At 38.9% G+C, this 15,555-nt stretch overlaps 1 protein-coding gene across 1 annotated transcript in view; it reads right to left on the reverse strand.

Annotated features, from left to right (window-relative positions):
• GRM7 (glutamate metabotropic receptor 7) overlaps positions 1-15,555 on the reverse strand; it is a 1,019,804-nt gene that overhangs the window by 297,440 nt on the left and 706,809 nt on the right. Inside the window, 1 exon segment of the mRNA XM_077116680.1 lies at positions 14,865-15,004. Coding sequence (XP_076972795.1) covers positions 14,865-15,004 — 140 coding nt within the window.

The following is a 15,555-nucleotide window of genomic DNA, read 5'->3' on the forward strand; positions in this document are numbered from 1 at the left end:
ATAGACGGTCCCATTTAAAAAGGAAATAGGTTGCTCATTAGGGTAAATAGTCCCTTCTCATGACATCTGGGTCACTCAACTGTGCAAACTCCTCTCATCAAACCTGTAATTACTCAATATACAAAGCTAGTATATCACATACTTTCCCTGACTCAGGTAGAGCTTCTTCCATCGAAAGAAACACCTGAAATCTGACCCCCAAATCTAAAAATATCTACCCTGAACCTCTTCCTCCTGAGGCACTACTAAAACTCTGTCAAGGTGGAAGTCCCCTTACTGCAGTAAGCAGCAGATGTGACTTTGTTTTAGCGAAGTCTATTTTGGTAGCTTTCTCTGGACGATGGCAGTCAAACTTCAGATCCTGAGCTAGTAACTACCATGTTCCACTGCTTCATTTCCTTTCACAGACCAGAGAATGTGACAGCCAGCCTGGACATGGCTTCCTTCAGACGTTCAAGGTTAAACCTGAAGGTTCTGTGGTCCAATTCCACCATTTCATAAATGATGGGAAATTCACGCTCAAAAAGGCATGATATCTTATCAGAGATTTCACTAAAAGTCAGTAGCAAAGCAACACTGAAACTCAGGATTCCAAACTTCAGATACTGCACCCCTTTGAAACACCCATAAAGAAGGAAATATAATGAGGGTGCAAAGATCTAACTAAGAGCAATTTCAACCACCTGCCACTATCAGGATTCCCAGGAGACAAAGCTCGAATGTTAACCTACAGCTTTGGTTAGCTGAGAGTACCAAGTTCTACCTGAAAGGAGCTCCACAGAGACAACAATGGATACCCCTTCAAAATAAAAAGATGGGGGGTGGTGGGGGGTGGTTAGTGGTCAAACCACAATTTGGAATATGCTGTAAAGACTAAAGTTTGGTAGGTTTCTTTATTGCAGGTATTCTTAGAGCATTCAATGTGCTAATGGGCAACAGGTAGTAAGTGCATCCAAAAGGGGGTTATAGATAGAAACTAAATCCCCTCCACACATTTATTTTGCCAAAGAACCATTATAATGAGGCAGAAAAAGAAGGATGGACACGATAGATTCAAGTGAGAAGTCATTCATGCTTTAAGAGGAACAAATCTCTATGCTATCATTCTATCACCTCTGCATTAACTTCTAGCAAATTCTTTGATTTACTTTCATTACTGTCCACACAGCTACACTGAGAGTTCTGGGTGGCAAAGACACTGCCTTATTCATTACCCCTCAGTGTCTAGCAAGGCTCATCATGGACGGTGTGAGTGAATTTGCTGAAGATAATAATTTCAGGCTACAAATGTAACTTTATTTGCCTAGTCACTGCACTTGTTATTTAAATGGTCCTTTTGCTAAATGTTGGGAATTTATGCTTTGGTGAGTGCATTCCAAATGTCCAACTTCCACATGTAACTTTTTTCCCAGGGAGAAAGCCTAATCTTCAGAGGATCACTGTGTCAGGAGGGTAAGGATATGTGGGTAATAGAATTCTTTAAGGGGCGAGGCTGCTAGGCCGTTTTCACATATCCACCAACATCTATCTTTAATTCTCTATTTCTCAAAATCAAGATAACTTTTACCTATACCATGTCCTAGGTTTGGACTAGGGGAGAGAGGGATAAAATGACTGATTAATCAAATCTATTCCATTCCCTGGATTCCCTCAAGGCAAAATTTTTAAATTTACTGTACCTACCCTTCTGGAAAGCAACCATATTTTCTTTCAAAATATGTCATGAGTTTTAAACAAGTTTTGACCTTCTTCTTTCCATTTGATTTTTTTAAATAACAGTTTTATTGAGATATAATTCACATATTACAAAGTTAACTTTTTTAAGAATGTATAATTTAGTGGGTTTTAGTATATTCACAAAGTTGTACATCCATCATCGCTGTCTAATTCTAGATTATTTTCATTGCCCTAGAAAAATCCCATATCCATTCTCTTCTTTCCCTTTCTCCTCACAACCACTAACATTTCTGTCTCTATGGATTTGTCTATTCTCACATTTCGTATAAATGGATTAATACTCTATGTAGCCTTTTGTGTCTGGTTTCTTTCACTCAGCCTAATTTTTAAAGTTTATCCATATTGTGGGAGGCATCAGAACTTCAATTCCTTTTTATGGCGGAATTCTATTCAGCCAAGTAAATTTTGTTTATCCATTTATCAGTCAATGGACATTTAGGTTGCTTCTGCTTTTTAGCTATTATGAATAATGCTGTTGTGAGGATTCATCTACAAATTTACATGTGGGCAAATGTCTTCAAGTCTCTTGGGTAGATACCCAAGTGTGGAAATGCTGGGTCACATGGTAACTCTGTGGTTAGTTTCTTAAAGAACTTCCGATCCATTTTCCTTCTCTGCATTTCTTCGTCATTTAAAGAGAACTAATGCAACAAAAGCCAAAGACTCAGGAATTTTTGGGTTAAAATGGAATAAAAGGAGTTAGGAGTACTGAGAAACATCATCTAGCATGATCGAAATATCATTCAACTACAAATAAATGAAAAAGAAATGGGTTACTAGAAGGTGGAGTTGGCAAGAAAGGGAGTAAAAAGTGACACAGTCTTCTTTGTCATGGCCCTAAAAGTGATGACTTTGTGGCTTTGTCTTCTACCCTCTTGGAAATTCCACTCAGTTTCATCAGCTTGAGCTGATGAAACTGCCATCCATAGGGAGCCTGGGAAAGAGACGGAGGTCAACAGAACTCTGGCACTCAGCTAGCTCTCTTATGGTGTTTGCTTCCTCTACTTTACCCACTGTGCTGTTTTGAAAGTATTGTGAACCCAGAAAAGCCATGTCCTTTTATCCAGACTTAATACTGTAGGGTGGAAACCCTTTTGATGAGATTATCTCCATGGAGATATGGCATGTCCAATGGTAGGTGGAATCTTTTGATTAGATGAAGATGTGACTCTGCCCATTTAAGGTGGGTCTTGATTGGTTTAGAGGAATCTTTAAAAGGGGAAGCATCTTGGAGAAACTTCAGATCTGAAAGCGATGTGGATGTTTGGAGATGCTTGGAATGCAAACAGAGAACAAATGCCTAGACATGAGCAGAACCCAGCAGATATCATTATGTGCTTCCCATGAGATATTAAACAAGCCCAGATGCAGAACAGTGTTTGGGAGGAGCTAAGTGAAGGCCAACAAATGCTTAGAGAGGAAGCCACACAAAACAGGATGAAAGCAGTGGAGCACAGGAGCAAGGGACCAGCATAAATTAGCCATGTGCCTTCCCAACTGATGAGAGGTATTCCATATGGCATCAGCCTATCCTGAATGAAGGTAACCTCTTGTTGGTGCCTTAGTTTGGACATTTTCTTGGAACTAGACTGTTAAGTTATAATTTATTAGATTCCTTTTTAAAAAGCCATTCCATTTCTAGTATATTGCATTTTGGCAGCTTAGTAAACTAATACACCTGCTCAATTTCAAACCTGTCTTCTCACTCAAGGGTGATTCCATCTGCTTATCATTTAAGTCAGGATTCTTCCTCAGACTTTCCCAGGTACAGGATAAGAACATTTGTCAATCAGATAATCTCAGTTAGACACCAAAGATGTTTCTGTATTAATCTCAAATCAGTTGACACAAATATATTAACTCTGTTTAAGGGTAATGGGAATGTAAAATGGGTATTGTAAACATCTCAGGAAATGGAGTTATTCAACATGGTAAAGAACTGTGATAGCCAAAGTAATGATTCCCCACTCACCCCCCCAAAGATGTCCACAATGGTTCCAGGTGAGCCCCATTCTAGGTTCAGGAGTCCTACCACCAAAAGAATTTAGACAAATGAGAGGGCCAATAGGAATAAGTAGTGATGTTTATTAAATAGAAAGAGAGAGTAAACATTAAAGAGGTAATGTGGATGTTCAAAAGAGAAATGCACACTGAGTGGGAGTGGGTTAGCTTTGCTACTGGCAAGTCCCCATAGGAACCTTAGGGGCTTATATGGTTTTTATTAACCAGGTACTTACAGGGCAAGCATTGTTTTAGGAGAAGATAATTACTGCTGCCTTTGGCCAGTTCATCCAAAATTTGTCTTTGGGCGGATATTTAAGAATCTTTACAACCCCAGGCTTTCTCTTATCAACTAAGAGTTTTCTTCAGGTCCATGATTTTATAAGCTTTTATGGTTTGGGGAGGTTTTGATGCTTTGGGGAGGTTTGGGGCTTTAGTGGAAATTTTTGTCCATGAAGTTTGCATCTGTTCCTTTGGAGCTAGATAAGAAACAAGGTTGTCCATTAACTCTTTCTGAGCTGAACAGAAAGCTAGGGACCTGCAGGTGTCTTATTCTATCCTACTACAGAATTTGTGAATATGTTACAACACATGACAAAAGGGACTTTGTAGATGGAATTAAGGTTACAAACCTCAACATTGGGAGATTGTCCTGGATGATCTAGGTAAACCTAATATAGTTACATTAAAAGTGGAAGAGGAAGACAGAAGAATCAGTAGAGTGATGCGAGGATGGAAAAGGCAGAAGAGACTGCAAGTATGAAACCCACTTGACTTGTCCTTGCTGGCTTTGAGGATGGAGGAACAGGCCTAGAACCAAGACCTCAGGGTGATCTCTAGAAGATAGGAATGGCCCTCAGCTAACAGCCAGCAAGAAAATGAGTTCACAGTTTCACAAGCACAAGGAAATGAATTCTTCCAACAACTAATCTCCCATAGAGCATCCAGAAAGGAACACAGCCCTGCTGATGCCTTGATTTTATCCCGGTAAGACCATGTTTGAAACTGTGAGATAATGATTTTGTGTTGCTTTAAGCCACTAATTATTTGTGGTAATTTTTACAGCAGCAGTAGAAAATGAACATAAGAAGCATGAACGCAAATCTCCCAGTTGTTTGAAAATACTTCGAATCTAATTTCTATATTTTAATTTTAATATCATTGCATAGTTCATACTACACTTTTTGGTTCACAGAGCCAAAAAATAATAATAAACTTGCTGTGGTAGACTGAATCATGGATCTCAAGGAAGACATGCTCCTAGTCTTAGTTCTCTTTCTGATGGGTGTGAATATATTTGCAAATAGGGCCCTTTGAAGACATATTATCAGTTAAGCTGTGGATGTCTTTGTGAACACAATGTTCTAACATCCTAAGTAGATGTGGCCCCACCGAATGAAGAAGTGCCTTAATCATTCTAACTGGAGGTTTTAAGAGAGGAAATTTGGACTCAGCCAGAGGAGTCCAAACCTGGAAGTCAGTGGAAAGTGGAAGAGCAGTCACAAGGAAGGAGATGAGAGGCAGAGATGGAAACCAAGGAATCCTAAAGATTGTGGCAAGTCTGCACCAGAACATGCCAGGTTTTGGGGAGAAAGCATGGTCTTGCCAACACCTTGATTTTTAATTCTAACCTCCGCTAAGAATGTGAGCTAAAAATTCCTGTTGTTTAAGCCAAGCCATTGGGCAGGGTTTACAGAGCAGCCCTGGCCAACTAAGGTACCCACCCCTCCCCACTGCCTGAGACCCACTGTGACTCATTGATTTACATGTTCCCTTAATGCCTACAGGTAGTCCATTTCTTTTGCCTGCTCTAGACTTAGGGCAGATTCTACCTTATCTACACTTTTCATTTTCTTCAACATATTCTTAACTCACTATATACTGTCTCTGGAAATTGGTTTAAAAATCACAGTAACACATCAGTAGTGCTAATGACCCAAAACACCCATAGGTATGTAATAACATTTTATTTAAAGGGTGAATAAATGCAGTCTGTGAAACAGAGGCTCCTTAGCATGGACAATTCTTTTGTTTGCAAACATACATTTGGGCATATTCTGAAACATTTTGGACACAAAAGAAACAGATATCCCCCTTGTTTTTGTCAGCATCTCTTCTAGTACTCAATGGAGCATAACTGCATTCTTTGCACAAAATGTCTGGAAGATTAATGTTATTTATAATTATCAATATGGTTCCATAAACATATACATTAGAGAAGCCTAAATCCCCACAAATTCTTGTTTGCATTGGAGGGTTTCAAGCACATCATTTCATGTGCATTAATGTACTCCTCATTCTGTGGGGAAATTGTTGAATTTCATTACTGTCTGCATTTTGGGTTCAGACAAAATACAGACAAGAGAGGAAATAATAAGGATGACTTTAGAAAGCTCAATTATTATAACAGGGACTCTCATCAGTTGTTGCCAACCCAAAAATTACAAAAGAAAAGAAGGGAAGTTTCTTAGTACGCCCAGCTGCTATGCTAAATGCCACACAATGGGTTGGTTTAAACAAGGGGAATTTATTCTTCATAGATGTGGAGGCTACAAATTAAAAATGAGGGGGAGAAGATCTTGCTTTCTCCCCAAGGCCTGCAGCATTCTGTTTCTGGCTTGCTGCAACCCTTGAGGTTCCTTGGTTTGCACCTCTGCCTGCTGTCACTTGGTGATGTTTTCTGCCTTCTATCTGCTTTTCTGGCTTTGGCCCCAGGTGATGAGAATTAAGGCCTATCCTTATTCAGTTGGGACACATGTAAATAGGATCTTAGAATATTCTATTCACATGTTAGCCACACATTAATGGAGGAACACTATCTTCAAAGGGTCCTATATACAAAATGTGTTTACACCCATAAGTAGGATTAAGAATAAGAAAATATTCTTTGTGGGGGCCCATGATTCAATCTACCACATGGGTTCCACGGTAATTTAGAGAATACATAGCCTGTGTAAACTGGGAACCTCCTACTTAGATCCGGTGAGCTGTTGCTGCTGGGTACAAGGGCACATGATTGCCCAACTTTCTGATTTTTTTAAAAAAGTGGCTGAGAAATATTGTTATTCCTTTCATATTTACAGATTATTTAAATATTGGCAACTAATTTACAAATGTCAGCACATGTGCTGGCTGTATTGTTTGTGATTTCTCAAGGTGGCTTAAACAATATTTACTGTTTGAAATCTGAGATGCTGACAAATGGAAATAACTCTCAATACCCCAGTCTCAGGTTAATCCCAACTTTTCAAAGATTTCCTTGTCCTGTTTTATGGATTTGTAACCCGACACAGGTATGGTTACAAACCATGCCCTTCTGATCCTAAAGCCTTTGCTGGTACAACTCTTCCTCTAATGCAACACTGAAGGATAGAGAGGCAGGTAGCAGCTGCAGCAAGTTTGATTATTAATTCACATTAATCCAAGCAAAAGTAGCCAGCAACAACTTCTTCACCTGATCGCTGAAGAGACAAATGCCCTACTTTTCTTCTGGACAAAATGGGAAATTATGGAGAACAGTAATCTACCCTATTCTCTCAAATAGTTGCTGGTAGGTTTCTAAAAATAAACTGGAACACAACTAAAACCCCTTCTTCTTACCCATTTCTTCCCTTTTCTTCTGATTTCCATTATCGTTCAGAAATGAAAACAGTCTGTCTTTGCAATTTGCATCATCCTAGTACAGGCCACTTAGAGAATGCTTGAGGACCCTCTTTGGAGAATCAACTTTGGCAAAAGATCCCTGCATCATATGAAATTGCTGACTGGGATGGATTCTCCCACCCATTCATCCAAGAGGCATCGGGACTGCTAAATCAAAGTGGGCACGGTCCTTGCCTTTAAATAATCCACAATATAATTCTACTGCTTGTCCCTTTACCCATCCTTCTAATAGTTAATGAACAGCTTCTATATGCAAAGTATTTTGCTCTGTGCTGGGGTATAAAGCCAAATAATCCAGTTTAGTACCAGAAACTGACATTTTGAGCAGTTACAGCTCACATAATAAACTTAGAATGCCAAATTACTATTGTTATTTTAATAGATAACTTTTATTGAGCATGTACTGTGTGCCAGGCACTGTCTTAGGTACTTAACATATATTAATATATTTAATCTTACCATTAATCATATGATATTGATAATATTATAAACCTGCTTCACAGCTAATAAATGGGGGAGCTGGAATTCAAAGCCATTCAATCAACTGTGCTTCAAAGCCTGTACTCCTAATTACTAATAACAAAACTATAAATTATATGAAAAGAGCTATTAATTATGATGGGCAAAAGGTCACTCCATAAACCGAAGGCTTCAAATAGAAACTGATGAAGTACTAGAGTTTGATAGTGTACGTGTTTTTCTCTTTGTCAACACTGCTATGATTATGGTTACTATCCCATGTCTCATGTAGTAAATTCTGCATGTGATTAGACTACAGAAACATTTTTACTCTTACAATTATGAAATAATAGAGTGATCAGTAGATTTATAGGCAGGTATAAGTAATGAATTTGGGAAATACAGTTTGATAAAACAGTGATTCTAGCAATCAACTGATTTTTTTTTAATGTCTTTGACAAATACCTGCAAGAGCCAGAACTCTAATCAGTCTCAATTCTAAAAATTGAAAGATTCAATATTTAACAAAATACAACTTTCAAAAGTAATTTTTAATCAGGTCAGCTTAACAAATTTGAAGAAAGCATGCTTATTAAGTATGCAGCTACATTTCCTCTCCTAATCTGGATACACTAAAACAAAACCAAACTTTTTTTTCCCCCCGCTTTTGATTATCAAGGTGAATGAGATTCTAAGTAAGGAGTATGCGATCAAAATTGCCTTAATTTACTGATAACAATCCAGACATTATGATAAACAGACCAGATAAGAGTTCGCAAAGCCTTGACAACGTGCGGTAAACCTGGTTTCTCTCTCCAAGCTGTGAACCCACGTTCCTGGAGCTCCTCCCCTCTGACCTCAAAATGTCCCAAAAGTTCGCGACTGCGCTCTCATGTCCTGGACAAGCGCGCCAGCAACCTAGCACTGTACACGCACACACACACACACACACACACCGCCGGAAATCCAGTGTTTCCTCCTAATTGGACAGGCTTAGTTTGGCTGTGCGTCCCCAACACTGCAGCCACGGTGACTGGCTTAGACTAATTTGGGTCCCATCCCTGGATTTGGTAACTATCCAGACAAATAGCCCAATCACTTGGCAAAGTTAAATGTGGGTGTGCTTCCTGGAAAAAGGATGCCTCATTGCACTGCTGAAAGGAATATGTGTTCATTATAAGCTGACACAGATTTGTATACAATTATAATTTTTATAATGGACCAAAAAAGCACATACCTGCTGGATGTGAAACAATGCCTAAAGCATGGGTTCTGTTCTCAAGGAGCTCTCAGTTGCTCTGGGAAAGTTTCAGTTCAAAATGGAATTAAAACAGAGAGAAGACTAATAAATAGCACACAGTTTAGGAAACCACAAAACTGGAATGTCCTACAGAATTGTAGATGATTGAGGCTGAGAAGGAGAAACTGAATCATCCAGAAAAGGTTAGGTAATATTCATCCCATTTCTTCTACTTACGAAAGTGGGCAATTCACTGTAGGAAGCCATCCATTAAGAATAGCTTTTTTTTTTTTTTTTAAACTTTAACATTTTGGTATTTTAAAGAATTTCAATTATTCAAAAAAATGAACATTTCGAGCACATTGAACTTTCATGCTAATTCAAGATAAATGAATGATAATGACAAAAATCATGTATTTGATTTCTATCACACATAAACAAGAAAAGAGTTTACTTCACCAGATACATCTAGGTTTTTATAAAGCATCCATATTCCATTTCCTGCCCTTTCCCTTGACATATTCTACTATCTCAAGTTTTGAATAGTAGTGCATTGGTTTAAAAAAAAAAATTCCTCCTGTCCACCCTGGAAACCATTTCTCTTTCAAGGTCTGGCTCAAATACAACTTTTTGGTGGCTTTCCCTACATCAGAGCCTCATCTGAGCCCCTCAGAAACAATCTCTCCCTTATGGAACCCTTTTCCAGTGTCTGCAAACTCAGAGTACAGGGACCCTCACTTGTCCTGCCTCTCCATCAGCTGTCATCATTCCTGACACACTGGAAATGTCCAATGGATGTTGCATTATCTCTTCTCTTTCTTCTCCCAAGGAAGATTGTTTTATGGAATTTCTGCATAGAATACAACCCTGAAAAATTAAAACAGGGTTATTTCTGTAGGAAAAGCAATTGGGAGGGTAAATGACTTTCCGAATTGTTTCCCTTCTGTAGGATTCTTGTCTGTGCAGAAAGAGCCTAATAGCTAATTGTATAGTCATCTGTTAGCCCACAGAGCAAAGAGAGCCTGGAGCAGAGCAGTGAGGGTGTGTGAGGGCATTTCCTAACAGAAGGCAGGTTGGTAGGCACCCCAATACCAGGGAATTGGATACAGAATGGCAGAACCATCTGGTCTACAGATCTGGGATTCTGAGAATCTAAAACTCTGATTTCTGGGCTTAGAAACTCATTTGCAATTACTGACCACAGAGAAAGCTCTCCAGAAAATTTCATTTGCTAGAGATGATCTAACTGGGGATTGAAAGAGCACCCCTGAGTCTTTGTAAATGATGAGAAACACAGTACTTGGAATGCTTTGTTTTGTTCTATTGCCTGGAGGAAAGCAAACCTATAAAACTAAATTTGCCTAAATTCTACTCTCCCAGAACTCTGAACTAAATAATAATAATTAGAGCAAAAAGAACATCAAAGGCAGGTCCACCCACTGGATGTGATAACCAAGCTTTGGTCCTGGAGTGAGAGACATGGTCCTCTGGATACCATACTTTCCTTTCTTCTATCTTTCTTTTCTTCTGAACATAAAATTCAATTTAGCAATATCCTGCAGGTGCCGACACTGTGGTCTTATATCAAAGCCTGTTATCTGGGTGGCCACACTAGTCAGACTGATGCTGCCTTTTGCCCTTCTAAAGATGCCCCAGTTCATGACTTAGTCATTTATACCTTTAGGTTTTATTAAATACTAAGCATAAACTCAACATCTACATGCGGGGTCAGCTGTCCCAGTACACACCTCTTAACATAAGTTCTCATCATGACACAGAAGAATAAAAAATGTACCTACTCAATGCCTAGTCAAGCATATGCTTCTGGTGTAGCTTCCCTAAATAAAAATAAAATCCAATGTATATGGTCTGTCTAGTCATCCAAGCAAATTAAACAGAATATTTTAAATTGTGTACTAATTGGAATAGTTAGAATAAAAGTGTTTAATTTTTCTATGAGGTTTTCATGGCCCTGTGTCCTCTGCTGTTGTTTTCTGTTCTCCCTCTTTAAAAGGCCATTTATAGGTTAACAGTTCCTAATTTTATAACCCTAGCCAAAACTCCTTTCTGAGCTTCAGACTTATACCCATTTCACTGTGGCTATCATATAGTTAAGTGGTATAAATTGGAATTTTTGCTTTTTCCCCTTCTAATCCCAGCAGTCTTTCTCATCTCAAGTACTGCCCTTATATACACAGATTCTCAAGCAATGAGCATGGGATTCACTCTTTTTTCATTCTTATTTTTCCTTCAATCCCAACACTGAATCCATCACCAAATTGTGTTATTCTTCCTCCAAAATACATTTCTTCCATTCATTTTCCTCCATCTCCATTGTTATAATACTTCTCAAAGCCAGCAGTTCTCAAAGCACCCATAGCAACCCCTGGGGATGACTGAGAAAGGCAAAGGTTTGTTCATCCCACCCTTACACCTCCCAGGAGACCAACTGAATCACAAACTCTAGAGATGGGACCCAGAAATGTGTGTTTCTACAAGCCCTCCCGATGACCCTGACCCACGCTGAAGTTTGAGAACCACCTCTCTGGGCCAGCTTGCTTCAACCAGACAAATGCAATAGGCTCTTAATTTGTCTATCCATTCTCACCCTTGGTGAATCCAATTCATTACATACCCAGCAATATGAGTAATTTTTATTCTTAATTTTGAGTCAGTCATTCCCTTGTTTAATACCTCTTCACAGCTTTAAATGCTCTCCAAATAAAATTAAACTTTTTAATTATGGCCTATAAAGGGCTACATGATATAACTCTTGACTATTGCTATAATGCCTCCTCCCTCATTGATTACACCATTACCATGCCAGCTCTCTGTCCTGCTTGGTGCATCTTTTATGACCTCACCCAGACCAGTAATACACTTCACATTGCTGGCTTCCCATCCTCTAGGTCCTTCCCCACCAGCATTGTTGTCCATCCTAACATCCCTTTTATCACCCTTTAGAAATTCCACATGCATATATATCTGTTCACTTGTGTGACACTGAAACTCTATCCTAGATCACCATTTGTATGAGAACAGTGATCATGATATTTTGTTCTCCATTGTGTACTCTCATTGCTTATCGTATGATGGGTACTTAAAAATACTAACTGAAGAACTAATCAATTACAAGTCTTACAAAAGATAAAATACAAGTGAAACAAAGAAAAATAAAATCAATGTTGGCATTTACTCTCAAAAATAACATGTTTAAAAACAACCAGGCAATTTATTAAGTTGGGAAATTCCTGTGATGGATTGAACCTCATATCCCAATTTGATATGTTCTTGGTTGTGATCCACATTCTTGTGATCTAAAGACGTGAAGCCACTGAACATAGGATCTCTTGAAGATACAGATTTTAGTTAAGGTGTGGCCCAAATAAATGAGGTTGGGCTTTAATTTGGATTACTGGAGCCCTTTGGAAGCCAAAGAAATTCAGACATAGTAGACGAGAAAGCTACAGGGAGGAGCTGGAACCCAGGAGAGGAGAGGACATTGCTATGCAATGGGAAAGCCAAGGAACCCAAGGGTTTTCAGCCAGCCAGAATGCTCTCAACCCTGAGAGGAAGCAAGCCTTCTAGCCTGTGCCCAGATTTAGACTTCTAGTCTCTGAAACCATGAGCCAATATATTCCTGTCATTTAAATCAAACCATTGTGTGGCATCTGTCATAGCAGCCTAATAAACTAAGACACTGCCAGTTGGGAATTCTCAGGTACATGGACAATTACACATACCACATGGATGCAGGAGTTTATACTAGAAAAGAGTAAAGCAGCTGTTTAGTTTCCAGGGTCTTACAATAAACCCTGAACTTATGTATCATGGTATCATTGTCCATGATACACAATGACTCTCCACCTTTAGTCTTTGCTGACCCATCTTTGTATCACACACACAGCCCCAATAAATCACAGTTTGAGTATATCAAATTTGATTCTGCTTTTGATCACCACCTCTTGTGTTTACCTGACCTTCGTTTTTGTTTTGGCTTTTTCTTTTTAGTTTCAATTTTACTGTACCTTAAGCTCAAGGACAATTTTAGAATCTTTGGATTTGGCTCTTAGGTTTTCTCTCAGCACAGCTGGCATGTTCTGTCTAGCTCCATCCATTCTTGGAAACCAGATCATAATCCTTTGGCCCCAATCCTAGAGTCGACTCATTTGGATGGTGGGTCTCGTGAGAGGGAGAACTGGACAGGTACAAGCAGAGCCAGGCCAGAGAAGTAAGCAAATGAGGCAGAGGGGCCTGTGGTAGCTCACGCCTCCATCTACCTACAATCCTCCCTTCTTAGAGACCCTGATCCAAACAGCAGCCCACCAAAACATAACTTCCAAGAAGACTTACTGTCAATAATTTGCAAAATGTCCCAAAGGTATAGACTGATAACAAAGGATAATGACATAATTTCCAGTACCGAAGGAGATACCAGAGGGAATTTTCTGGGGTAGGTCCCTGACTGGACAAAATAATATTGTGTGTGTGCATGTGTGTGTGTGTGCATACTATGACTTCAAGGTACATTGGTAGACCTGGGAATTTTAATAGTTAATATTAAATAGTTAAATTTTCATTTAAACTAACAATAATTGCAAATATAGCTCATTGCTAGAATTATTGGATACACAGTTGAATGTTCAGTGTGACATATTAATAAAGTTAAAAAAGGCCCTGACAGCTTCCAGTTAACAGCTAGGCAACCATGGTCCAAAGAGAACTTAAGGAATTTCTGCAGAAGATAAATAATACAAGTCCCTCTGTGACTGAAGTGGACTAAGACAAAAACAAGGCTACTCTGCAATCATGTCTGAAACTAGACAGAAACAAACATAGTCTACAACCACAAAAATAAACACCCACCCCCCCCCGCAGTTCATATAAATATCTACCCTTTCTTGGCTGGTAACGACTTTACCCTAGCCTAGTTTTTAAACTTCATTTCCTGGACAAAATTCATGACATTATCATATTATCTTCACTTCCTAAGAATACCCAACTTCACATTGGCTCTTTCCTCCCTAAACCTCCTAAACCTCACCTTAAACCTCACCCAGTGCAAATAAGTGCCGTCCCAATCCCTCATCCTGAAATGCCTCAAAGTTCTGCTGGCGGCACTTGTCTTTCATGCAGTAAGTCGAACCCACCAGCTTTCACTAGTGGTAAGAGCACGATGGTCTTTGGCTAGTGGACTTTGGCACAACCTTGCACAGGAAAGTAGCTGCTTACTCAAGGTCATATTTTGCAGGAAGCAGCTAGCAAAGCCAGTAGTCAGAAAATAGCATAAACCAGAACAACTCACTTAAGTACGTTAAGACAAGCAAACAAATGAAAACCCAGCACTATAACAAATAAGGAAGGAAGAAATGAAGGAAGATAGAAAATAAAGGAAGGAAGAAAAGTCTGACCAAAAGATATATCATGTGAAATAGCACTGGTAACTTGCTATTTAAGCAATCTGAGCCTTAATAATTCTAGTTCTAGAGCTGGTATCCAGATGAAGTGAGATAATCCTCAGGAAGTACTGAGTAACCTGCCCATTGCCATCACAGCGCACACTTCCTTTCATCCTCCTCCTCCTTATAACCATGATCATTGCAATCATTGTGATATTTTTTTGGGATATCAACCCCGACTGGCATGTTTAACAACTTACAGGCTTCCTCATGTATGTTACACACATAAACCACCATTCGCCTATCTAAGTAAATTAAAAGTCTGCTTATTCATCACAAAAAATAGAGAAACAAGTAGAACTAACATTGAGCTGAAGTTCATCTGTCCACTGTCCAATGAGGCGGTAACCAGGGTTGGTGGTGTTGGTTGTCTGATACTGAAAGATGTCATAGCGGCCAGGTGCATCTCCATTCTTGTTAAACATTACTGGAGTGCCAGCACTACCTGAGGAAGGCAAGAAAAAGTCAGACTGTAGAGTTAAACAGCATTTCTTTTATCTCTCATTCCATGGGGTAATGTCTGGAAGCTTGCTGAGGTGCGAGTTTGTATATATCTCCACTATTTGATGGGTCCCCAAAAAATGATCCCTGAAACTCACAGGCAAGTGATTGTTAAAGTCTGTGGATCTTAGTTAAAAAGAGGATGTAGGGGAGACAATGTACCTCATCTTATGAATAGTCATCTGTATTTCTCAATATTTCTGAATATTTTATTTTAACCTAGTTTCTCACTTCTGTAAAATAAAAATTCTATGTATTATTTTCCAGAATCTTAAGTTCAGTTGTTGTTGTTGTTATATTTAGTTTCCACCTGACAATTAATTGTGGCCAGTAGATAACCATTTCGAAAATACTAAATGATGAATGTAGGAGAACTAAAAAAATAAGCAATCAAGCAAAATTTTACATAAATATGTACTTAGATACTGATTACATTTAAAAATGTTTTTTGCAGATTATTTTTCATCAGCAGGCATTCAATAAATATTGGTTTCT

The sequence above is a fragment of the Tamandua tetradactyla genome, chromosome 9, assembly GCF_023851605.1.
Source record: "Tamandua tetradactyla isolate mTamTet1 chromosome 9, mTamTet1.pri, whole genome shotgun sequence".
NCBI classification, from domain to species: Eukaryota; Metazoa; Chordata; class Mammalia; order Pilosa; family Myrmecophagidae; genus Tamandua; species Tamandua tetradactyla.